Below are 27,885 nucleotides of genomic sequence, written 5' to 3' on the forward strand. Positions count from 1 at the left end.
AAAACAGAAGATTAATGACCCATTAACCCCATATGTCTACTCATCTACAGAGATCCTGGTCTCCAGCCTGATTTTAAGATATTTTTCCAGGCAGTGATAAATCAACCAATAACCCAAAAACATTATTTTTGAGAATGTGGGCCTTATCTGCGCCTTCTATTGCTAATGGCCTTTGATCCTAGATTATTTTTCCTTTGCCACCTTTGGTAAAGAAGAAAGTTTCAGTTACATGAGTTTGCTTTTCTGCCTTCTGTGATCCAGTCACAGTGGTGATTTTATCCTCTATAATTCTCTAGAACTAGAGAGAGAATACAAACCATCTTCCTTCCTTCCATCCTTCCTTTCCTTATATTTCAATATTTATTTTTAATTTTTTAAGGGCAGCCCGGTTGGCTCAGTGGTTTAGCACCGCCTTCAGCCCAGGGCATGATCCTGGAGACCCAGGATCGAGCCCCACGTCAGGCTACCCGCATGGAGCCTGCTTCTAACCTCTGCCTGTGTCTCTGCCTCTCTTGTTCTCTGTGTCTCTCATGAATAAATAAATAAAATCATAAAATAAAATAAAGGTAATTCCAGGGCTGCATTCCTCGGGGATCCCTGGGTGGCTCAGCGGTTTTGTGCCTGCCTTCCGCCTGGGGCATGATCCTAGAGTCCTGGGCTCGAGTCCCACATCAGGCTCCCTGCATGGAGCCTGCTTCTCCTCTGTCTGTGTCTCTGCCTCTCTCTATTTCTGTGTCTCTCATGAGTAAATAAGTAAAATCTTTTTTAAAAAATTGGAATGTAATTAACTTACAGTGTTATATTTTACCACTCATCTTCTAATATGGTTGGAGACCCTACAAACTGTGCCAAGACAGTATTTGAGTCAGATTGAGCTTATAGAAAGTGTCACTGGTGCACCTGTGCCCCTTGCCCCATTGGCTAGATCATATGACCTCACTTATCTGATTGCATCATTAATCATTATACCAGTCTCTACTCAGACTGGATACTGTTAATGTACTACATATTTCCCATATTTACTTAGTCACTTCACCCATACTATACGTACTTGTCACAGTGTTAAGAGGAATGAAGCATAGGAACTGCAGGTCTATTTGACTACTAGTTGTTCGTTAAGGTAATCCAATCAATCAATAGCCTTTTAGCTTCAAAATACAGGAAAGAAGACAAAGTTATCAATAGTTCCTTCCTACAACCACATTGACAGCCACTTTCAATAGTTGCTTTGCCCTCTGGAAGGAGTCCTCAATGTAGCCAGGTTGGTGTAATCTTACTTTTAGCAAATCCTCAACCACCTGCCAAAGTGTTGGCATTCCTTTGTCACTGGACTCAAAGGACACCTGGCCATGTTGTGGGAAGATCATGAGATTTTTTTGAAAGCTGATACTAAGTGGCTTTCAAATTGTAATTCTGACACTTTTGGTTTATTTGACTTTTGGATATTACTTAGAATCTTGAAATTAAAACTTCTCTTTTGTAAAATGAGAATAAAGATGCCTATTTCATAGGAGTACTTTTAGGATTAGGTATGATACTATGAGCAAAATATTCAATCTAGTCCTCAGTGCATAGATGTGTTCACTACTGTTTGAATAGTAAATTATGGCTAGCCTAGTTATAACAGTTCAAACATGTTAGATTCTTTGCATATTAAAACACTCAAATGATCTGGAAGCTTGGAAACTATATGATTTGCAGCACAATCTTAGACAGTTTTGAGGATTTAAAATAGACCTACTATCCCCGAGGAGTTGAGGATATGAGATCAATACACTAAAGTCAAGGAGCTTACAGTGTTAGAGAAAATGTTTAGTCTTTTCATACTTATGTTTCACCATAAATTTAATTTATCAAATTCTTCTGTATCCTATCCCAATATATCTAAACTATTATGAACACCTAAAGAAAAGAAAGTTTCCATATATAAACCAAAGATCAGTAAGCCCTGAAAGCGAGCACTAGCTCACATGTCCAGCAGCCAAAAAAAAAAAAAAAAAAAAAAAAACCCCTCCCTCTTAGGGCACCTAGGTGGCTCTGTCAGTTAAGCATCTGCCTTTGGTTCAAGTCATGATCCCAGAGTTCTGGGATTGAGCCTTGCATCATCAGGCTTTCTGCTCAGCAGGGGAGCTTACTTCTCCCTCTCCCTTGGCCCCTTCCCCAGCTTGTGCTCGCCCTCCCTCCCCCCTCAAAAAGAGATAATAAAGTCTTTAAAAAAAAAAAAAAAGAACCTTCCTCAAAGATGTATCTGTGTTTTGATCTTCCTGTCCACGTGTGGGTGTAAACCACAGCCCTCTTACTCAACTTAGCATATTAGAAGACAATAAACCTATCTGGGGAAGTAGAAAGTTTTACAGGTTTTGGAAAAAAAATGTTTATAACTATTTCAAGGCTGGCATTGTAGCTTGTGGGATTTGTAGAAGCTCCATATGATTTTTGGAAGAACCTAATTTTCACTAGGAACTTGTGGTTTTTATTACAGTAACGACTACTTCATGGACAATGTCACAGCCCCTAACTATATGAAAAATGTCCTTGTCCTCACCTTGCCTCCTGAGTATTCCATCTCCAATAGCTCTTTCTCCAAAGGCACACCACAGGTTAGTTTCATGAGTATGTTCTCTTTCCTTTGTCAAGGGTAAGATATTATCGTCCTATGCAGGACCCAAATTCTAAAGTAGCAATTGTTTTTTGTTTGTTTGTTTGTTTGTTTGTTTTACTCCCATTCACTTAACAAATGTAAACTGAGATCAACTATGTGCAATAGGAAGATTACTGATACTTAAACTCGTACTAGAGGTCACTCTGCTGGGCTCTACACCAACACAACAATGCACATTCTTACACTGGAATGGAAGTGACAATGTGGGAAGATAGGAAGAAGCCCTGCTAATTTGGGGAAGTTGAAACTAAACAATGTAAAAAAAAAAAAGTGGAGTTTCCTACATCCTAAAGCAACTTTCTGCTGTCACTGATATCAAAATTCTACCTTTAGAGATATAGATTTCTAGGTTAAGATATTGTCTTCTATTATAATTAAGTTGACCATTGTTTAAATTTGTCTAAGAGAGTTCTGCTTTATTCCTCTTACCCAGCATCTCATCTAGTTTAGCATTTATCCCAGAAAAAAAGAACCTGTAATTGGACTTTAAATCATGGCCACCTTGTTATAATGCAGGGGCCCCCAACTCTATAGCACATTGGGCCTTGTCAGTCCCGCACCTTACTGTGACTAAATTCATCAGATGTATTCTGTCCTCAGAGTTGGTTGAGAGCAGTTCCCTCCTGGAAAAAGGAGGGAAAGAGCAGTACTGAGAACCCTGAACAAACTTGGATGGCAAGCCACCTGTCAGATCCAAAGAGCTATAAGCGAAGTTGGGTGCCTTGGGAAGTATCATAGTTTTTTCCTAGGTTAGCAGTTCTAAACCCTCCAAAAGACACTGAAGCCAATGAGAGGCATTTTCTTTTTATATATATTTCTAGCAAATATCCTTCTGGGTGTAATATTCAGATATCATTTACACAGCTTCTAGGCTTTGGCAGAAGTGTGACTCTTCACAGGTAGGAGGTACAAAATGCCCAAGTTGACAGAATTTACTTGGTCTCAGGGGGCATCAGACTTTTAATACAGTCCCAACTCTGTGAAGACCACCATGCAACTGTCGAAAACTGTCTTCAAAGCAAGTTTAATTGTACCACCCAATCAAATCTCTCCCTGGCCCATTCAGGGTGCTGAGGGGCAGAGAGTATTTTTACTGTTGTTCTCTTTTATTCTTTGTGAACACATTAAACTATAAGCAACATCTTTTTCTATATAAAAGCACCCAAGAATTGTGAAAATGCTGCATGCTGTTCTTCCTAGTTGAAATGATAGATTTTGCCATCCTGGGAAGAAGGTATAATTGCTTTTAGTTCCTTTCCTAAAGGCAGTGTTCCAGGTTTGTTGATTCCGAAGGAAAGGCAGAATTTTGATACCAGGTTAATAAAAGAGCCCTAGCTCAAGGACGTATTTTCCAAAGGGCTTCTTTAATACCATCCCTAGGGGGATCCCTGGGTGATTCAGAGGTTTAGTGCCTGCCTTCAGCCCAGGGTGTGATCCTGGAGACCCAGGATCCAGTCCCACATCGAGCTCCCTGCATGGAGCCTGCTCTTCCCTCTGCCTGTGTCTCTACCTCTCTCTCTCTCTCTCTCTGTGTGTATCTCATGAACAAATAAAAATTTTTTTAAAAATACCCCCTATACTTCTCCTTACTATCCCTTTACCTTTCCAGCTACTCTGCTGACCTCAAGAATGTTTTGCTCCAGACTCAAAACCAGAATCTCTTTGTGGGAACTCATTTTAAAGTTTTTCTTTCTCATTCAGGCAAAGAATAACTTTGCTCTTGCCTACTTGAATGGAGTCTTGCTCTTTGGACACATGCTGAAGACATTTCTTGAAAATGGAGAAGCTATTACCACCCCCAAATTTGCTCAGGGCTTCAGGAACCTCACTTTTGAAGGTACTGGTTTCCTAGGAGCAAACAACAGCAACAAAACTTAACACTTTCTACAGAAAGCTGAAGAAATTCAGGCTTTACGGATAGACTTTGGGAAACAAAGTGGGGGTTTGGCAGTAGATAGATGAACAGCTAGATATCTTTGAACTTATTTGAAGGCAAATGTTATTGCCTAAGTTTGGGGGTTACTATTATCAACATCAGTATCCTAGTTTATGCTTTAGGATTTCAGAATCTTTTGATACCAAAGAAAGAGCGTATGGCTTGGGCTTTGTACTTATGAACAAGCTCATCACAGGGTGTTTTAGGCAGTGATGTCCTGACTGTGCTTGAGACTAGCAAGAAGAGAACTCTCTGCCATTTGATTTTGGTACTTCCATATCTCCATCCTTCCTTTAGGGACCTGGGACCCTGTGTTACCCCTCACACAACCAAACCTCTCATAACAATATCATCCTAAAGTTCCCAATACATATTCCTGACTGGGAAGTTTGGTATCTTATTGTAATTTTGATTTACATTTCCCTAATGATTAGCAATATGAAGCATCTTTTCATGTGCTTATAGGCCATTGGTATATGTTCTTTAGAGAATATCTCTTCAGTCCCTTGCCCCTTTTCGAACTGTTTGGTTTTCTTGCCTGGCTATTAATGCCTAATCAGATATATGATTTGCAAATATTTCTCCTATTTTCCATGTTACCTTTTTATTCTGTTGGTAATGTCTTCATGCACATAGTTTTTAAATCTTCATGAAGCCCAATTTGCCTATTTTTTTCTTTGGTTGCCTGTACCTTTAATATCATATCCAAGAATTCACTGCCAAATCATATGTCATGAAGCTTTTGCTCTGTGTTTTCTTCTATAGTTTTATAATTTTAGGCCTTACATTTAGGTCATAGATGCATTTTGAGCTATGTGGATATCCAATTTTTCCAGTATCATTTGTTAAAGATTATCTTTTCCCCCAGTGAATAGTCTTGTCAGTTTTAGAAAAATCATTTGATAATATATGTACAGGTTTATTTCTGGACATCCTATTCTATTCCACTTGCTTAAATGCCTGACTTTATGTTTTGGTTACTGTTTTGATTACTGTAGCCTTGTACCAAGTTTTGAAATTAAGAAGTAAGTCCTTCAGCTTTGTTCTTCTTTTTTCAAGATTATCTTGGCTATTTAGGATTTTTTGAGATTTCAGTTGAATTTCAAGATGACTTTTCCTATTTCTGCCAAAAAAAAAAAAAATCATTGAGATTTTGACAGGAATTGCATTAAATAGATAGACCGTGTGGGTAATACAGATTTCTTAAAGATATTAAGTCTTCCAATACATAAACATGGGAGATTTCCATTTATTTATATCTTCTCTAATTTCTTGCAGAAATGTTTTATAGTTTTTTCTGCACAAGTCTTTCACCTTGGCTAAGTCGATTCTTAAGTATTTTATTCTTTCGGATGCTATCATAAATGGAATTGTATTTTTATTGAAAAATAGTTGACACACAATGTTATCTGAGTTTCAGCTATATAACAGAGTGATTCCACAAGTCTATATTTTATTCTGTGCTTGCCGTGAGTATACTTACCAACTGTCACCATACAATCCTATTATAGTACCATTGACTATATTCCCTATACCTTTGATTATACATTGACTCTATTTCCTCTACTTTTTACCCCTATGACTTATTCAATCCATAAATGGAGAAATGTAAATGCCACTGGCATTGTATGGCATCCTATCCCGAATGTTCATTATTATTGTATAGAAATAAAACTGATATTTGAGTGTTGACTTGATATCACACTACTTTGTTGAACTCTCTTATAAGTTCTAACAGTTTTTTGGCAGAATCTTGAGAATTTTCAACATTGTAAAATCATACCAGCTGTGACTTTTACTTCTTCCTTTCCAATCTGGATACCTCTAATTTTTATCTTGCCTAGGTGCTCTGGCTAGGTATTCCAGTACTATGTCTAATAAAAGTGACAAGAATGGGCATCTTTGCTTTGTTCCTGATCTTAGAGGGAAAGCTTTTCATCTTTCACCATTAAGTATGATGTTTTCTATGGGTTTCTCATAGACAGATTTTACTGTGTCGAAGTAGTTTTCTTCTTTTCCTAGTTCATTGTGTTTTATCAAAAAAGCATACTGAATTTTGTAAAAGGCTTTCTCTTCATCAAATTGATAAGATCATGCATTTTTCCTTCATTCTTTAATGTGGTATATTATATTTATCAGCTTTTATATGTTGAACTATCTTTGCATTCCAGGAATAAATCTCTCTTGGTTATGGTATATACTTCTTTTAATATGCTGATAAATTCTGTTTGCCAGCATTTTGTTGAGGACTTTCATATCAGTGTTTATTAGGGATATTGATGTGTAGTTTTATGAGAGTCATTTTCTGGCTTTGGTATCAGAGTAATTCTGGCCATATAGAATGAATTAGGGAATGTTTCCTCCTTCTCAGGTTTTTTTGAAAAGTTTAAGAAGGATTGGTGTTAAATATTCTTGGAATGTTTGTAGATGGGAGCTTGGGTAGCATAGTCAGTTGAGCATCCAGCTCTTGGTTTTGGCTCAGATTGTGATCTCAGGGTGATGAGATCAAGCCTCTTGTCAGGCTCCACACTCAGCATGGAATCTGTGAAAGTTTCTCTTTCTCCCTCTGCCCACCTCCCTCTCCCACCATGCTCTCTCTCTCTAAAATAAATAAATAAATCTTTTTAAAAAGAAATATTTGTAGAATTGACCAATAAAGCCATCAGATCCAGATTTTCTTTGTGTTTTGGTCAGGAGATTTTTGATTACTGATTCAATCTCCCTAGTAGTTATAGGTCTATTCAGATTTTCTATTTCTTCATGGTTTAATCATAATAAATTTTATGTTTTTAGAAACTTTTCTATTTCATCTTGGTTATCCAAATTTTTTGGTATGGAAATGCTCCTAATAATTTTCTAAATTTCTGTAGAATTGATTATAAAAGCTCCACTTTCATTTTTTATTTTAGTAATTTGAGACTTTTTTTCCTTAGTCTACTTACCTAAAAGTTTGCCAATTTTGTTGCTCTTTTTTGAAAAACCAACTTTCAGTTTCATTGATTCTTTTTCTGTTGTTTTTCAGTTCTATATTTCATTTACCTCTGCTCTAATCTTTACAATTTCCTTCCTTCTGCTAGCTTTAGGTTTAGTTTGTTCTTCTTCTGGTTCCTAGATTTTTGTTTTGCATTTGTTCTTATTTTTTAATGTAAACACTTCTGTAAAGTTCCCTCTTAGCACTGTTTTTGCTGTGTCCCATAGGTTTTGGTATCTTGTGTTTTCATTTTTATTTGTCTCTAGGCTTTTACCAATTTCTCTATGATTCTTCTTTGATCCTCTGGCTGTTTAAGAGTATGCTGTTTAATTTCCACAAACTGGTAAATTTTCCAGTTTTCCTTCTGTTATTGAATTTTCATGTTATGGTCAGAGAAGATATTTTGTATATTATCTATTTTTAAAAATCTATTCAGACTTAATCTGTGGGCTAACATATGGTATATCCTGGAAAAGTTCTTACATGCACTTGAGAATAAAGGTCTTATGTGTATTTTGTTGTTGGGTAGAATGTTCTGTATTTGTCTGTTAGATCTAGTTGGTGTATTGTTCAAGTCCTCTGTTTACTTACTTATCTTCCATCTTATTATTTCATCCATTATTTAAAGTAAAGTATTGAAATTTTTAACTATTACTGTAGAACTGTCCATTTCTCTGTTCAATTCTGTCAATTTTTGCATCATATATTTTGGTAGTCTATTATTAGGTGCATAAATTTGATAATTGTTATATATTCTTGCTGTGTTGAAACTTTCATTAATATGCAGGGTCCTTTGTCTCTTATAAAATTTTTTAATTTAAAGTCTATTTTGGGGGTTTCTGGGTGGCTCAGTTGGTTAAGCATCCAACTCTTGGTTCTTAGCTCAGGTTGTGATCTCATGGGTTGTGAGATCGAGCCCCACATTGAGCTCCATGATCAGCGGAGAATCTGCTTGAAGACTCACACACACACACACACACACACACACACTTATGGCTTGTGCACGTGTGTGCACTTTCTCTCTCTCACAAATAAATAAAGCTTTTTAAAAAAATAAAGCCTATTTTGTCGGGTATTAGTATATGTACCCTGCTGTCTTTCAAGTTCCCATCTGCATAGAATAGCTCAACCTATTTGTGTTTTTTAATCTAAAGTGAGTCTCTTATAGATATTATATAGAATCATTTTTTTTAAAAATGCAATCTCCTAATCTCTATCTTCTATTGGAGAATTTAATCTATTTTATATTTAAAGTAATTTCTGACAGGGAAGATTTACTTTTGTCGTTTTGCTGTTTGTTCTCTATTGCCTTATAGCTTTTTGTCTCATTGTTTGTCTCATTTTGTTTCATTTTCTTTTGTGTGTAGTTGGTTTATTTGTAGTCAAACATTTGAATTCCTGTCTTATTTTTTTGTTCATATTCTTTAACTATTTTCTTTCTAGTTACCATGGATATTATAGTTAACACCCTAAGGTTATTACATTCTAATTTGACTTCACATCAGTTTAACTTTGATATCCAAAAACTCTACTCCTTTAAGACATCCATACCCACCTCTTTCAGACATTGATGTGGCAAATACATCTTTATACGTGTGTGTCCAAAAACACAAACTAATGATGTTTTAAGGATTAATCTCTTAAATTATGTCAAAAGCAAAATGTAGAGTTACAAACCACAGTTACAATAATGCTAGTTTTTAGACCATTTTTAAAAACACATTCATCTCTTAAATCCTGTAGAAAACAAGTGGAATTACACATCATTTTATATTAATGCTAGATGTTATAATTGCCAATATATTCGCCTTTCCTGAGATCTTTATTTCTTCATATGGCTTCAAGTTGTTGTCCAGTGTCCTTTTATTTCAACCTGTAGGATTACCTTAAGCATTTCTTGTGGTGCAAGTTCAGGTGGTTACACTTTCTCAGCTTTTGTTTATCTTGAAATGTCTTACTTTCCTCCACACTTTTGACAGAAGGATTCATTGGATAAAGAATTCTTGGATGAAAGTTTTTCTTTTGGCATTTTGAATATATCATTCCACTGCCTTCAGACCTCCAAAATTTCTTTTTTTATTTTGATCTCCAAAACTTCTAATGAGAAGTCTGCTAAAAATCTTATTGAGTATCTCTTGCATGTGACAAATCACTTCTCTCTTGCTTTCAAAATTGTTTTTTTAATTTTTATTTAAATTCAATTTAATTTAATTAATATATATTGTATTATTAGTTTCAGAGGTAGAATTCAGTGATTCATCAGTTGCATACGACACCCAGTGCTCATTACTTCAAGTGCCCTCCTTAATGCCCATCACCTAATTACCCCCATAAGCCCATCCAATTCTCCCCCAGCAACCCTGTTCATTCCCTATCGTCAAAAGTCTCTTGTGGTTTGCCTCCTTTTTCTATTTTCATCTCATTTTATTTTTCCTTCCCTTCCCCAGTGTTCATCTGTTTTGTTTCTTAAATTCTACATATGACTGAAATCATATGTTATTTGTCTTTCTCTGATTGACTCATTTTTCTTAGCATAATATCTTTTAGTTCTGTCCATGTCATTGCAAACGGCAAAATTTCATTCTTTTTGATGTCTGGTTTTGACAGTTTGATTAAAATGTGTCTCAGTATGGCTCTCTTTGAATTTGTTCTATTGGAGTTTATTGAGCTTCTTGGATATTTATTCATGTGTTTCATCAGATTTGAGAAGTTTTGGGCATTATTTCCTTAGATATTCTCTCTACTGCTTTCTCTCTTCTTATTAATTCTTCTTCTGGGACCTCCACAATGCATATGGTGGTCTGCTTATGGTGTTATACAGGTCCCTTAGGCTCCATCCACTTCAATTTTTTTTCTGTTCCTCAGACTTGATAATTTCCATTGTCCTATCTTCAAGTTCACTGATTCTTTCTTCGGCCTGCTCAGATCTGCCTTTGAATCTTCCTAGTGAATTTTACATTTCAGCTATTGTGTTTTTCAGTTCTAGAATTTCCTCTTGGTTTCCTTTCTAGGTTTCCGCTCTCTTTATTGATATTTCCATTTTGTTCATATATCATTTTTCTGACATTATCTATCCCTTCCTTTAGTTCTTTGAGCACCTTTAGGACAATTGTTTTAAAGCCTTTGTCTATTAGATACACCATCAGGTATTTTTTCTGGGATTGTTTCTGTTGATTTATCTATTTTTTTCTTTGGCTACACTTACCTGTTTCTTTGTCTGCTCTGTGATATTTGTTGAAAACTGGATATTTGAATCTAATAATGTGATAATCCTAGAAATCACACCATAAATGGGGAATTTTTACTAGTTTAGTAAAATTCTTAGCAAAAACTTTTCACTGATAATTAAAAGGACTCAATTGGTGATTACATTTTCATCCTAAATGCAATGCAAACATTTTCCCTTCTAACTAAATACTAAATAGCATCTCTCTTTAAAATATCCATCAGAGATTTCAAGGCCAAGAGCCAATGGGTATTTTCTCTGATTAGTTCATTGAGATAATTTTTCAGTAAAAGAGAACAATTTTAACCTATTTTGTACCCTCTGTAAACACATAACTGGTTTTTTCATCAAAAGTAAAAAATATCCTCCAACTCTTTCTGATTTTCCCCTAGGGCATGCAGGTCCTGTGACTTTGGACGACTGTGGGGATATTGACAACACTATGATGCTTCTGTATACTTCTGTGGATACCAATAAAGTATGTCTGACTTTTTATCAGGAACTTGGGGTGAAGTGATAGCAAAGGAATTAGAGAAGTTGTTTTCAAAATAGGCAAGTTATCTATTTCAGAAACACAATTATGACCTACTTAGGACTGTATTTAAGCATTTTAACCCATACCTTATTTAGAATGTCCACACTCTTTTGACTATATATAAAATACCCACCCAGAATACATTGATATAAAGACCAGACTATTGATGGGATAACAATGAGAGAATGACAGTTCTCTCCTAAGAATTATTTATTCATTTCTACAGATAAAAATTTCAATGAAACATTCCCTGTTCTCTCAATCTGAAGTCATGAAAATCATTGTGTAATCTTTCTGACACATATAAACAGTCCTATAGTGTCATGCTTTTATTCACATTCTATATCTCTTTTCTCCTTACCTACCTACAGAGGTTCTTTAAAGAGAGTGGGTCTTAATTATGCCTCCAGTGCTTAGCTTCTTATATGGCATATAAGTTGATTGATAAGCATTTAATTTAAAAACAAAACATCTGTCTTTATGTCACCCAAAGTTGTGCCCATCACAAACTGTAAAAGCCACTGTTATAGCCAACCAAATGGTCTATAGAAAGTTTTTTTCTTTAATATTTTGTGTCCTGGCATAACTAGAAATCTAGGAGAAAAAGTTACTCATTTTTTCATATGATTTTCCCAAGTGATTATTATGATATCTTTAAGCCATATATTCAGTGTATTTTTTAGAGACTTATTTATTATTTATTTATTTATTTATTTATTTATTTATTTATTTATTTATGAGAGACACAGAGAAAGGCAGAAACATAGAGGGAGAACCAGGCTCCTCACAAGGAGCCTGATGCGGGACTTGATCCCTTGACTGGGCATCACACCCTGAGCCAAGGGCAGATGCTCAATCACTGAGCTACCCAGGTGCCTCATGTATTTAGTGTGTATATATATATTGATTCACTTTCTCAAAGATATCTGTAATGGAAAATGTGGAAATCTAGAGGAAGGATTTCAGATTGATGAAGTTAAACCAGAAATTTGGAGACAGCACCTCAGAAAAGTGCTCCACAGTTTTCAGTTACTATATAAACCTTTAATATAATGATATATTTCACATAATTTTCATAGGAATACCTTTTAAAGAGTTTCATCAGTGGTCCAATTATTACAGTAACTACAAAGATAATTATACTCCTCTCTAAATTATTTGTACTTGGAATGGTGCTCTTGGAGAGAAGCAAATACATGTGGTAAGATCCTACATCAGCCTCATAATTGCTCCTCAGTATTAAAAATGTTCTATGCACTATTTGGGTAGGAGTTACTGGTATGATCATAAAATAGTGTATTATCATAAAGAAACAAAAATAATTTACCCACCTGGGGCTTAAGTCTACTTTCAGGCTGTGAACCAATAAATGGATACTAACTAGCAAGCTCCTGGCTGCTAAATATTACCTTGTTTCACTGAGAATTGTTACTATGAAATTCAAATGTCATTGAGCAGGACAATTTCATCAGAAGTCATTTTAAAATGTCTTTTTCTTTTTATCCTTCTTCTTTTTCATGCCCTGACACAGTACAAGGTTCTCTTGACCTATGACACCCATATAAATAAGACTACCAGAGTGGATAAGAGACCCACATTCATCTGGATGAACCACAAACTTCCTAATGATATTCCAGGCCAGGGTAAGATGTCCTTTAGTGAATTTTGTTTCCCTGAAGTTGCTTTTCAGGTAAGATAAGTACATTCTGTGGTTTATGCAATTAGCCTGTGTTTTCATTTGTTTTGTTTGTTGCCTGAATTTGCCAGGTTGTAGAATGTGGACTTTACTTCCCTGCCCAGTGAACGATATTACAATTCTGATTAAATGCTGAAGATACCTCTATTCTAATTTAGCTATACCTATCTTTAATATGTGTCCTACCTGACCACTGAGAAAAATTATCCTATAGAAAACTAGGTTTGACAATTGGCAAAATGAACATAGAGATATGTATTCTTAATGCCATGTATTCCATTTTATTGCAATAAATTCAAAATATGCATATTTCATCAAGGAACACAAGATGCCATCAGCCATCAGTTATTAGTCAGTATGGCTTCAAAAGTCTCCTCCATTTCCTCAGAGGACACATACTTGGGTTATATGATGGCTACTCATCTACTTACAATGAAGTCCTATCATGTTATGGAGAGCCCTAACATGACCAGGACTTCACTCATGCAACTTCTGATGCAACCATATAGCATTGGCCATCACTGGACAGGGCCAGCCAAGTATCTCCTGAGCAACAAGGTCTCAAGACAATCTGGCTTAGCCAAGGCTTACGACAATGAATAGTAAGTTATTCCACATTATTAATCTATATGTAGAGAAAAAAAGTTTAAATTTGAACAAATATTTATGCCCAAAGAAGCAAAAAAAGTGGAAGTGACATTAATAAAATTATTTAGCAAATGATGATATAATCCCTAAATGGAGGATTATAAGCTAATTAAAATAATTATTTACAAAAAATCTTAAATGATGTAGGAAAACTCATGAGGTAAATTAAGAGGAAAATAAACAGCTTTTTTATTTAATGATATTCTAACTTTGTAAAACAATATTAGAAATAGATTGTAAAGAAATATGCTAAAATGTTAACAGTGGTAGCTGCCTCTGAGTAATGATAGTAGGAGTGGGTTTTTTTGTTTGATTGGGGTTTTGTTTTGTTGCTATTTTATATTTTTTTCTTAATTTTTTCCACAATGACTCTGTATTAATTTACCATTTTTAAATTAAAATATAAACTAGAAATATTTCTTTCCTTGCGCTTCTATCACCAAAAACTGAGGTTGATATGACTTAAAAAGTTCTGGTTTGATGTACTTGCTTATACTAAAGCTCCTACTATGCTTTCAGTCCACTTACATTCCATAGGTCAAATACGGTTTAAAAATGATCCCATCTTTAAACAAAAGGGGGGTGGGACGCCTGGGTGGCTTAGCGGTTGAACGTCTGCCTTTGGCTCAGGGTGTGACCCCGATCCCAGGATCGAGACCTATATCGGGCTCCCTGTGAGGAGCCTGCTTCTCCCTCTGTCTAATGTCTCTGCCTCTCTCTGTGTGTCTCTCATGAATAAATAAATAAATCTTTAAAAAATAAAAAATTATCCCTGTGTTTTTTTACTCAATAACCATCAGCAGGTGACTAAAGCAAAGAGGGAAGTGGGAAGTGACGTTCCCATTCTTCTAAACAATAAGCAATCTTGAACTGATTTCAGATTTACTGCTATTATTGCTTTTTAAATTTGATTTCATTAGCAAGCTTTTTAAAGATTATCTCTAGAACCATCTGCAAGTTTTCTAGGTTTAAACCAAATTTACTTTTGAAATATACCTGTTTTCTCATGTATTTCTGTAACTCTCTACTTTTTTTTGTAACTTTTTGAATTACATTTTTTTCTTTTCTCTTAATTATAGCGCTTAGTGACAATGTTACTTTGAATCTTTAATATATTTCTTTAAGAGTTTTTTGTTATTTTATGCAATAAGAGTACTGTGCTTTGTAAAATGCTCAACTTCTCAAAAAGTAATTTTTGAGAGAGCTCTCATTATTTACCCAAAAGAGATCACATTAAATATTTATATTATATTATTCATATTACAGGGATGTTGTTATCATTCCGAGCAACTTCACTTCATCCTCATTTAATCAGAGAATTCAGTTAGCCAGAGCTTTTCATTACTCAACTGTTACTACATGTATTTTTTTAAGATTTTATTTATTTAATCATGAGAGACACACAGAGAGAAGCAGAGACATAGGCAGAGGGAGAAGCAGGGTCCCTGAGGGGAGCCTGATGTGGAACTCGATCCTGGACCCCAGGATCACAACCTGAGCTGAAGGCAGACACCCAACGGCTGAGCCACCCAGGTGTCCTTCAACTGTTACTACACTTAATTGTAACCTTTATAAATTAACTCAATCTTTCAAATAGCATACAAATAAGATATTCATACGGTCTTTTATCTGGGGACACAATTGCCCTCTAAGTAACAGAATGTTTCATCTGGAGATACCACCATCACTGTCCCTTCATTCATTCTACAAAGATTTACTGAATTTTAGGCAGTGTTCTAAGCACCTGGGACACAGCAATGGACAATGCACATTTGTTTCTGCTTTTTATCCACACCATCATCATCTGCCTCCTGGGTTACAATAACATCCACCTGACTTCCTGCTTCAGACCTGCTGTCCACCTCCAGTCCAACCAACATTGCCATCAGAATGAAAACATGGATCCAGTTATATTACACTATTGCTAACACTCACTTGGCAGTTCCACTTTACTCCAGTAACATCCAAATCACTTATTTTTTATTTAATTTATTTATTCATTAGAGATGGAGCAGGAAGCCGGATGTGGGACTCGATCCCAGGACCCTAGGATCATGCTCTGAGCCAAAGGCAAATGCTCAACCTCCTGAGCCACCCAGGCATCCCCCAAATGACTTATTATAGTACAAAATGCCTATGATCTTCCTACGTCTCCAGCCTTATCTTCTTCTTACCTGAAATCCCTTCCCCATTCCTTCAATTTCCACCCACTTCCTTAAAAAAGAAAGAGGGAGGGTCTTGCAGATTCATGCCCCTGTGTCCTTAGTGATGATACTACCTCTGATGAAAATGTATCACTCCCCCATATGACTGGTAAACACCCACTCATCTTCAACATTTAACTTGGATTTCATTTTTCTTAACATCCCAAAAGGCTACTGATCTTGCCTACGTCCCACCAGACTTCTAGCATAGAATTTATATCATATTAAGATTTTATTTATTTAATCATGAGATTCACACAGAGAGGGGCAGAGACATAGGCAAGAGGGAGAAGCACGGTCCCTGAGGGGAGCCTGATGTGGGATTCGATCCCAGGACCCCAGGATCACGCCCTGGGCCAAAGGCAGGTGCTAAACTGCTGAGCCGCCAGGGATCCCCAAATCTATTCTTTTTTTAATTTAAATTCACTTAGTCAACAGAGTACATAATTAGTTTCAGATATAGAGTTCAGTAATTCATCAGTTGCATATAACACATCGTATGTGTTCATGCCCATCATCCATTTATCCCATCTCTCCACCCACCTCCCCTCCAGCAACCCTCAGTTTGTTTCCTATAGTTAAGAGTCTCTCATGGTTTGTCTCTCTTTCTGATGTCTTCCATTTCAGTTTTCCCTCCCTTCCACTATGATCCCTCTGTGCTGTTTCCTATATTCCACATGAGTGAAACCATATGATAATTATCTTTCCCTGATGCACTTATTTCCCTTAGCATAATACCTTCCAGTTCCATCTATGTCGATGTAAATCGTAAGATTTCATCCTTTTTGATGGCTGAGGAATATTCATCTATATACCGCATCTTCTTTATCCATTCATCTGTTGATGGACATCTGGGCTCTCTCCACAGTTTGGTTATTGTGGACATTGCTGCTATAAACATTGGGGTGCAGGTGCTCCTTCAGCTCACTACATTTGTATCTTTGAGGTAAACACCTAGTAATGTAATTGCTGGGTTGTAGGGTAACTTTATTTTTAACTTTTTGAGGAACCTCCACTGTTTTCCAGAGTGGCTGTAACCAGCCTGCATTTCCACCAACAGAGGCATCCTTCCCAACGTTTGCTGTTTCCTGACTTGTTAATTTTAGTCATTCTGACTTGTATGAGGTGGTATCTCATTGTGGGTTTGGGTCTATTCTTTATTCACATCTGCCCAACACAGTGCCAAGGAAGGAAGAAAGGAAGGAAGGAAGGATGGACAATATGAGATAACTCTAAATCCGTTTCTACTCAGCACTAATTCACACTATGTTAACTTTAGTCAATTTACTTCTCTGAGTGTGAGTTTCTTCCTTCTTCAAATCAGGAGATTTGTTAACTGATTCCAAGATTTTTTCCAACTATTATATGATATGAACTCATTCTACCATCACTACGAATCTAATTAAGTAGTATGTATAACCACAGCAGCCACCAGAAGGCAGCAGAAGCTTAACCTTTGAACCAATGTAATACTGTGACTTGATTAACTCAAGCAAAACCAAAAAGTATGTTGAATTAACAACTGCTATACTTAAATAGTATACAGTATATTTAAATATCATAAATATACTTAATGCAGTGAGATGTGCATGCTGGGGTGGGCAGATAGGAATTGAGATGGGGGAGGACCCAGCAGCCAGAAGGTTCCCTAATCCCTCCAGTTCATGCTCTAATCTATGGGATGTTTAATTCCAGTACACTGATGAGTAGAGTCAATAAACAGAATTGTATTTCTCATATCGACTTTGAGTTGAGAGCGATGGTAATGGCAAGGGTGGTGGGGTGATAGGAGTGATGTTCACAGTAATAAACAGGATTCACACATTCGGTTATGCCCATGCAAACCCAAGTACTAATCTATTTCTGCCCTGATGAGAAGAGAAATCCAGAGCTCACATTTTCACTGTTACCAGTTTCCCCATAGAAGAAAACAAGATAACAAACAGAGGCAAAGTCCTATGTTAGCAAAGCATAAATTGCTCAAAGTCATCCCCTATAGAAAGCCTGGAGACATTTTTCGTGAAGGAAATTCATACATATAATTTTAAAATCCAATAGTAAAAATATTCATAATGGAACATGAGTGTGCTTGGTCCCATCTCTGTCAGTTCTGGTCTCTCAGTCACTCTGCCTTTAGTTTGCTGCATATTTCTAAATAATATCCATATATTTCTTGATTTATAAGTTTTGGATGTTATCTGTTTATTTCTTGTATTGATAAAAGATTTAGTTCATCTTCACCAGCCCTACTTTTTTCTAGCCTTTTCTCAATATAGTTCTATCTTTTTGTCAATACATTTATTGGGTGCTTTTGTAATTTTAATTAACATGCATAAGTTTCTAGTATTGTTCTACCAACTACATTGGAAATTTCATGGGGCACCTGGGTGGCTCAATTGGTTAAGTGTATGCTTCCGGTTCAGGTCAAGATCTCAGGGTCCAGGGATCGAGCCCCACGTTGGGCTCTCTGCTCAGCAGAGAATCTGCTTCTCCCTCTTCCTCTGCACCTTGCCACCTCTGACTCATTCTCTCTCTTTTTCTCAAATAAATAAAATCTTAAAACAAAACAAAACAATAACCTCTTTGCTTCCCAGCTTGGTAAGATGAATATGTTACTGTCTCTATCCTTCCTACCACCTCATTTCTACCTCCCAGATTCTCCTTCATTTTTCTTTAATTTTTCATAGCTGATAATATTTATTTGGTAGCCATATGAAGCCCTGTATCATTTACCCATAAGTTGATTCTATAAGTTGTAAATTAATAAACATTTTCATCATTATTATTTACAAAAGTGAAATAGCACTCTATTACTTAGAATGCATTCCAGTTTCCTTCCTGAACTCACCAACTTCCTATTCTAATAGGAATCCATTGTGGCATATACAAATCATGACTTTCTTGTACAGTTTTATGATTGTGGTTGTCCTTCTCAGGCTAGGTTTGTTCCTTTGCATATTCAGTTTCTGTTTCAATGCTTCCTTAGGCTGATCTACATTTTCCTGAATTCCAGTTACCCCTCTGCGAGTCCCTTAAATCCCTCCATCTTTCCAAATCCACCTACATACTTGTACTTTAATAAATAAAATCACTTACATCTTTCATTGACTTCCCTCAATGACCTGGCAGCACTTGGAAAAAACTATCAGGCAACACCATCATTTAATATTCCACAGCGACTGACTTTTCCTCGGATTTGTGCTTGGTATTAAAAAATAGTTGACTCTGGGGCACCTGAGTGGCTTAGTTGGTTGATCGACCATCTCTTGATTTGGGCTCAGGGTAGTGAGGTCGAGCCCTGCGACCGGCTCCATGCTCAGCAAGTGGAGTCTGCTCATCTTTCTCCCTCCCTCCACTTGCATTTTCTTTCTTTCTCTCTCTCTCTCTCTCTCAAATAAATAACTTAATTTTTTTAAATAGTTGACTCTTCCTCTGTGAATTATCCTTAGTTATATTGGTTTCAAGGACATCAGATGGGTTTCCCACCAAAATTATTTATGTACTTAGGTTCTTGTAATATTTGGTAATTCCCATAAGAAATGTAGCATGCAGACTATATTTGAAATTAAACCACTTCCCCTGGCACATTCCAGGTAGTTTTCTTCAGAGACCACATATACTGGACCTATATTACCAATGAAGAGATTAATAAAATATAAATGTTTTCAAAAGGTCTCTCCTTTTCCCTTCTTCAAATTAGATTATACAACTAGAATCTCTGAAATGTTTTATCCTCTTTTCAAAGATCCTTACTAATGCATTTTTCACTGTCTTTTCTGCCACAGGCCCTCAAATCCTGTTGATTGCAGTCTTCACCCTCACAGGAGCTGTGGTTCTTCTTCTGCTCATTGCTCTTCTGGTGCTGAGGTACCTACCACCACCTTTGTCTTGCTGTGCTCATCATCCAGAGAGCAGGGAGGGGAGAAGAAGTCTGATGTTATCAATGATAATGTACATTCACAAGAAGTACTTTAGATAGATCTAAGATCACGATGGCATTCTGCATCAAATACTACATCAAGGGCAGAATAGTATTGAGTGGACCAACTGGAAACAACTGAGCTCATATCTATCTCAGTTCTGTGACTGACTAGTTGTGTGGTTTTAGTGTATTATTACATGCTGCTTAATTTCAGTATCCTCTTCCAAACTGTTGTGAGAACTTGAAATAAAGTGTAGATAGTGAGTACCATATAATAGGCATCCTACAGGTGGAAACAGCGATTCTGCTGTTTTGTTGGTATTTTCTAGGAAATCTCAAAGCCTCTATGTTGTATAGTGTTCAGGCTGGAAAAGTCTTTAGAAATCATCTACTTCAAACCTCCCATTTTAGCATGGGGAAAGAGACCCAGAAAACCAAATGGCTTGTCTGAAGTCACATCACCAGGTCGTTGTAGGGACAAAACTAGCACTCAAGTCTTCTGACCATCAGTTTCATGGTTGTTCTACTCAGTTTAGACAGATAAAGTGCCCAGTACAATGTTAGAGACATAATCTATACTCAGAAATATTTGTTGAATATATAAATGAATGAGAGAATACCATACTACCCTAATCTGTGTATGTGAAACACATACAACCTGACACCCTATTATATTGTCAGGATCACCCTCATTTCCTAACTGAACCAGACAACAATTTTTGTATCCCTTTGTATCACACACTTTGATCTGTGTAGCACTTTCCTTTCTCATGAGAGAGTCCAGTTTGTTGTATGTCAGTTAAAGGTTTCTACAGGAAAGAAGTAGATTGTTCTGTTCAGTCTGAAGGCAGAACTTGACTCCTGTGACTCTTTGTTACCCCCAATTTGAGCTATATGTACACATATACAGGGTATGATAGCCATTTAATTGAAGGTAACCAGAAACCAAAATTTGAGGAGAGTAAAGCCAGTCAACAGCAAGGTCACAGATATGGCTGTTGTCCTTCAGAAACCAAGTCCACCTTAAAATAGGGTGAAATCACAAGGTAAGAGACCATAACAGGTAGAGACAGGCAGAGACAGGCTTCTCAATGGCCAGAGCGACAGTGTGTCTACAAGGAAACCTACACAAGAAAAGTAGTGAATGATTTATGGTATCTTGTGATTCAATATGATTCATTTTGAATGGCACTTGCCTCTGTTGGGTCCCAAGAGTCTTTTGGAAGGCTACAGGCCTTCTTTCCCCTGGTCTTAGGATCATAATCATTGGTCAATAATATGATATTTTAGGGATCCCTGAGTGGCTCAGCGGTTTGGCACCTGCCTTTGGCCGGGGGCGTGATCCTGGAGTCCCGGGATTGAGTCCCGGGACGGGCTCCCGGCATGGAGCCGGTTTCTCCCTCCTCCTGTGTCTCTGCCTCTCTCTTTCTCTCTCTCTCTCTCTCTGTGTGTGTCTATGATAAATAAATAAATAAATAAATAAATAAATAAATAAATAAATAAATAAATCTAAAAAAATAATATGATATTTTATTTAATACAGGAATACTCAGAGTTAGATGGAAGCATAGGAAGAAAAATAGTCATTTCTGCTTAGACGACATTAAGAAAGGCATCACAAATGACCTAAGAAGTTTGTCAAATAACCACAAGCAAAGATAAACTCAAGAAAAAATAGGTCAATGGAAACATTCAGATTCTAGAACTAGATACAGCAAGCATGAGAATTTGAAATATGCTAGAGGTGACATTTACAAGTCAATTGGGAAATGATGGTGGCACACTAGGCTTGCAACATGGAAAAAATGAAATTAAAATCCTACCTGAAATCATACATAAATATAGAGTTCATTCTATATGGATAACAAATGGAATAAAGACTTCAATGCGAAACTCAAACTTCAAAACTTAGAAGAAATTAATAGAAAAGGACTTTATTATCTCAAGTAGGAATATACTTCTCAGTTAATATAAAAAAATAAAAGTCATAGAAGAAACTAAATAAACGTGGCCATAACAAAAATGAAATGTTCTATACAACAAAGTTAAAATAAGCAATGAACTAGAAGAGTGTATTTGCAACTCAAAAGGACAAAAGATCTGTTTTACAGAATATAAAAGGAACTCCTATAAATTATGATATATCGGCAAAACTATGAATGAATATATAACTATATATTCTATAAAATAGCTTGAAAGTATTTGAAAAGATCTCTTTGTAATAAAAAGAAGAAACACAAAACAATAACTAAACACGATTTCACATACATCATAATAATAAAAAAAAAAAGTTTAATAATACCAAATGTTAAGAGTATGGAAAAAATGAGAATTTTCATGTTGGGGATGTTTAAGTGGTATAACCATTTTGGGAACAGCTTGGTAGTACCTGTAAATTTTTAAGTGTTTCCTGTAACCCAAGAATTCTGCTTTATCTGTACTATCTGGGGGAAACACTTACAAAAATTGACATTTTGAATGCCGAAATACCATGTTGCATTTTCTCTGTGCTTTTCTATTTTCTTTATATACATATTTCTTAAAGCCACAAATGCATAAGTAGAACTGGCTTGTTTAGGAATCTGGTGTATTCTCTGGTGGCTTAAAATTTAATATATTTTCTTTTCAAAACTATCCGTTTTAAATTGTCTGTTTTTTCCTTACTCTTTCCATGTCATCAGTTGAAATTCTTTATAATAGTGAAGGGCTGCCTTAGTGAAGAACCTGAAAAAATGAAATGGAAAGAAAGAAAGAAGAGAAAGAAAGGAAAAGATAAACAACCATCAGAAATCCTTAAAGCTGACCTGATGGTCAGCATTCACCAGTCTGGAAAACATGGAGTCACACCATTGGGCTAACATCTCTCACCACATACCTACCTGAGAATATCAGGGTTCTAAATTTCTCTTAGTGCTCAGAAGCTAAATGACATGAGTGTTAATAAAAATGTATTGAATGGTTCTATTCCTTTCACAGAAAATATAAAAAAGAATATGAACTTCGTCAGAAAAAATGGTCCCACATTCCTCCTGAAAATATCTTTCCTCTGGAGACCAATGAGACCAACCATATTAGCCTAAAGGTAAGGCAAGCGTCACCTGTTGAAGAATACTAGAGCTGATGCAACTTTCCAGGTATTTGACAAGACAGGTAGCATGGTTAAGAAATGGGCAGAGCAGGGATCATTTGCTTGAGAGTCTAAGACAGACATTTTCTAATTCTCTGCTTCCCATCTTTCCATTGATCCTCCAGTGCCCTAAATGTCAGCTAGTTGATCAATGAACACTCCAATGGAGGCTGAGATTTGGTGCGTTACTCATTCTTTGCCTCTGACCCAGAAGGGAAATGCATATGGTGTGCATTTGTCATGAAAGCGGTGTATAAATGTGTGGAGCATTTAGCTTACCTAAGCCTTGGCTACGACTCTGCCCATCCTAAGGATGCATGGCTTATCTTGCTCATTTCTGAAGAAAGAAGCCTCTGCTGACATTTGCATGTATTCTCCCTTAGCCAGGACATATAACGGCAACCAGTAATAATCACTCCCCTTCAGGAGCCAAATCATCTAATCTGCAGTGCTCCTCACAAGGAACTCATGAGTTAAACTTTATCATAATTTTACTGATGAGGAAACCAAAGGATGTGGGGTTAGGGAACAGTGCAGGGTCATGCACAGCTTATGAGTAGGATTACTGCAAATAATAAGAGCTGATACTTACTGAGCACTTCTGATGTGCCCGATGCATTGACCCATTCTATCTTACCCCTAGCTCTGTGAGGTAACAGAGACTAGAACTTCAGGAACATGGCCAGTTTGAACCTAGTCTGTCTAACTGTGATTTCTAGGATCCTAAAACCTAGCACTCACTATATTCTTAAGAGTTTTTATACCAAAGAACACTAATAGAAGAGGGAGACTCAGAACCTCCACCTGAAGGGATTATTGGGGTTCCTCAGCCTAGGGCCAAGTGAATAGGCTAGTGTGACTAGAGATGCCTCCCTGCCTAAAATCAGCAAAAGTAAAATTGCAGCCTGGGTCAGGTTTGTCATTAGAGCCACCCTACCAGCTCTTGCTACTCCACCCAATTCCTGCATGTCGCACTCTAAGAGCTAGGATCCCCTCACCCTGTACTAGGGCTAGGTCTCCTTTGCCTCCAGTAATGCTCCTGCTCTAAATGACCCTCCTGTTTAACTGGGAATCTCACACATAAAACTGCTATTTGCAAAGACCACTCTATTTCAGGCAAGTGTCAGGATAAAATCCATCTTCTAGCAATTCACAGAAAGGTGCAAATGACCATAAGGCTATTGGACTTCCCAAGGAAGAATTTTTGGACCTAAGTGACTAATTGGCAGTACTCCAGGAAGGAGAGAGGACTCCTTAGCTCATCTCTAGAAGGAGTGAGTTCTCCTCCACCTCTGGTATGACACCAGGATGGGTTCCCATGTGGCTCACCTCCACACACATCCAGCCATGCCTCCGCTCCTCACAAACCTCCTCTACTACCTCAAATCCCACATTTCATATTCATTCTTTTTGATGAAGCCTAAAATAGTGTGTCCCTGCTTCCTTGAAATGTAAATATCCCTAGAAATGTAACCCATCCATCCTTCAACAGATAATATAGGAGGTTTACACATTAATTCATCAGATTAGCCACTCACCTGGCTAAGGAGTAAGTCTTTGGGACAATAAGCTTAAAGGAGGGACTGTAGAAGTGATTTGGGGCATGGGGAGTCACAGTCACTCTGAGTTTCAGGGAATCTGGGAAACAGTGGCAGGAACTGGGTATAAGGAGAGGTCTTCAGTGCTCCAATGGAGCAGGAAGAAAGCAAGGAGGTTAGCCATGGTCAGCCAGAGGGGGAGATACTGCACCACCAGACAGCAAGTAGTTCAAGTCTCAGGAGCTGAAGGCAGAGATAAGGAAGCAAGCCCAAGGGACAGGATGAGAAAGAGTAGATCCCCGTACTAGAACAGAAAGGGACAGAAGACCAAAGCAACCAGACAAGAAGAGAAATCAGGAAGGTCAGAGGGATGAGTAACAAATGAAAAAGATGATGAAGATGCAGATAACTCTTTTGAGGATAAAACACTTAAATTTGTGAGAAAATTTCACAAACTTTATGCATTTGATGCCCAGTATCTCTGTCAGTCAGAATTTCCCAGATAAAGTCCTAAGGTTCAAATGTTTAATGACCTAATTGAGGGCTCACTAAAAAGAGAGACAAGGCAACAAGCTCAGATTTTGGCATGCCTGTATGTGACACTTAATGTCATTTAATCTGTATGTAGCCCATTTGTAAAATGAGAAGAGGGATAGAAGACACCTGACATTTATTAATCCACATAGTGCCAGGCATCATGCTTGGAATTCGATATAGTTTATTTTGCTCACATTTCAAAAGGTCCTATGAGGTAAGTTTTAACCGATATTATAATACATCACAGGTTTTTATGAGAACCAAATTAAAAGATGCAATAGTTCTCAATCTTTTTTCTGCCTTGAGACCAGAACTCTGGCAGACCAAGAGCCAATTGTAGACTGCAGAGATGTGTATGTGTATGTATGTGTGAGTGTGTTGTGTTTCATTCAATATTTAACATCTTTTAAAATTAATTGCCAAATATAAACATTTTGGAATGGCATAGGAAAATCCATATTACCAGCTTCTTTTGACAAATCAGATGATCTGGCAACTCTAAGCTGAACCCAGAGCTAATGGGCCTGCCCCCTTAGAAACCTCACCCAGTGTCTTCACTTGCATTGCTAATCAGATCCTGAGGGGCGAGCTTGCAGCTCTAGAGCATAACAGGTTTCCCTTGGAACACCTGTCTCTAGCTACAATGATTTCCAGCAAATGGGCCAGGAGAGAAGGAGGCAAAAGACATGCCTGGCTGATTTAGGCCATAGGAAGGGAGGAAGAGGGAGGAAGACCCAGAGGTAAGCATGAGAGGTTAGAAATCTGGAAAGAAGACCCTGGTGGAGAGCGAAGGTGAGTAGTGGTGGGGAAACACAAACCAATTGTTAGTTTAGCCAGGAGCCTGCCCAGCATGCTGTGAACCAACAGATATAACCCACCTGGCAGAGCATCTCTGCATTGGGCAGTAGATGGGACTAAATAGGAACTTTCTCTAATAATTAGCCTTTTCTTGTGCTAGATCGATGACGACAAGAGACGAGATACAATTCAGAGACTCCGACAATGCAAATACGACAAAAAGGTGACTTGTCTCCTCTGCCTCTTTGAACTCTCATTCGGGCCATGTTACAAGCCTTCTGCTCATCGTGGCCCTGGCTCTTGATGTTGACAGTGCAATGGTGTGGGCTGACCTGGGGCTGTTCTTGGAACTTTTCACAGGGATGGACAGAGGGTTATAAAACTCGCAATCCTGGACAATTAAAGGACAAATAGAATTTGTAAGAGGGGTAGAGGATAGGAAGGAAAAGGAGAAATAAAATAATTTGGAATAGTCCAAACTACCCTAGTATTATATTGTGGCTCACTGCAGTGGGAATACGACAATCCCATATGGGGGTTTTGTATCTTCTTTCCTCCCTGGGCCTTCCCTTTTCATTTAGTCATTCTTCAAGAAACATTCAAACCTGAGCCTATGCCAGGCACTAGGTACCCAGGGTATAAATACCAATAAAATAGTTTCACTCTTCTTGAGAACTTTACAGTATACAAGGAAGATAGACACACAACAAATTAAATAATTTATAATATGCATATAAGTGGTCATGCTACAGCATTATCTCCTTAATTCAAACGATCTTTGCAGCGAGTGATTCTAAAGGATCTCAAGCACAATGATGGGAATTTCACTGAGAAACAGAAGATAGAATTGAACAAGGTATGTGTCTCTTACTTGAAATCCTTACATGAGAAATAGCTTCACTCCATTTTCCCTCAGCACTAAAGTCCTTAGTGGAGCCATATTTTATTGGGGATGGAGACAAAAAAAGCCCTCAGACCAAGAAGTGGGTGACTATACTTCTGTTTGTTGAGAATTCTACAAACGGGGGTTGAAGAGTGATGTTAGAACAAATCAGAAATCTCTTAACATATCCTTGAAAATGGCCCTGATATTATTTGAGTGCAGTCAAAGGTTCATTTTCCAGTCTCCTTGCTGATAAAAGAAAGACTGTCAAGGAAGATGTAGTGTCAGTAAGAAATGTACTGACATTTCAACGTATCAAGAACAATACATCTTCCCAAAGACCTAAAGCATGACATGTTTTATGAGCGTATTAATTTTTACTGTGGCACTTCTTTCTGCCTGACTTGCTTTATAAATAAACATGTTTTCTTAGTTGCTTCAGATTGACTATTACAACTTAACCAAGTTCTACGGCACAGTGAAGCTTGATACCATGATCTTTGGGGTGATCGAATACTGCGAGAGAGGATCCCTCCGGGTAAGGAACCATGATCATTTCCAATGTCCTAACTGGCCACCCTATGGGAAAAAAATACTTAGTAGAAATTTTAAGTGTTTATCCAGTAAAATATCAGAGAATTATCCGGAAAAATTTGTGGATCCATATGCTTACCAACTAGATCACTTAGATTTTGTCAGTTTTATTACATCTCTACGAAAAGAAAAAAAAAAAGCCAAAAATAGTCAGGAAGTCAAAGTATAGAATTGAAAAACCAGAGAACAGATGTGGAAAAGTGAGTGATTACCTCTAATTTCATTTCATTGTACTTGCATACTTACTTTAGTATTAAGAGAATAATCGTCATTATGATAGCACCAAATACGCATTAGAGAGTTGTCCATGAATCCTGGTTCTGCTACATTTTAAATTCCTACCCTTTTCTCTTTTGGGAGAAATTGAAGATGGCCGAAGAGTTGCCAGATGTGGTCAGGCATTTTGGTTGAGCAAGTTCGAAGCAGAAAGAGAAAGTAAGACAGGGCTGAGCCAAGTTCTTGGAAAGAATAAAGCTTTAAGCTAAGAATGTCAAATCACTGGGTAGTTCAGAAGGGCAGGTATATATAAGAACCATTTACATATAAGAAAGAAAGTCCGTTTCAAGCAGAAACAGGACTAGAATGGGGAAATGAGCAGGAGCAGGAAG

At 37.1% G+C, this 27,885-nt stretch overlaps 1 protein-coding gene across 1 annotated transcript in view; it reads left to right on the forward strand.

Annotated features, from left to right (window-relative positions):
• The window catches only part of GUCY2C (guanylate cyclase 2C), a 69,976-nt gene that overhangs the window by 13,736 nt on the left and 28,355 nt on the right, over nt 1–27,885 (forward strand). The window contains exons 7-15 of the mRNA XM_025995541.2: nt 2,483–2,600; nt 4,364–4,499; nt 11,188–11,273; nt 12,862–12,973; nt 19,664–19,745; nt 22,777–22,882; nt 25,961–26,023; nt 26,585–26,656; nt 27,117–27,221. Of these exons, the coding sequence (XP_025851326.2) occupies nt 2,483–2,600; nt 4,364–4,499; nt 11,188–11,273; nt 12,862–12,973; nt 19,664–19,745; nt 22,777–22,882; nt 25,961–26,023; nt 26,585–26,656; nt 27,117–27,221 (880 nt within the window). The remainder of the gene's footprint in view (nt 1–2,482; nt 2,601–4,363; nt 4,500–11,187; nt 11,274–12,861; nt 12,974–19,663; nt 19,746–22,776; nt 22,883–25,960; nt 26,024–26,584; nt 26,657–27,116; nt 27,222–27,885) is intronic.

Source organism: Vulpes vulpes, chromosome 8 (assembly GCF_048418805.1).
Source record: "Vulpes vulpes isolate BD-2025 chromosome 8, VulVul3, whole genome shotgun sequence".
In the NCBI taxonomy this organism is placed as follows: Eukaryota; Metazoa; Chordata; class Mammalia; order Carnivora; family Canidae; genus Vulpes; species Vulpes vulpes.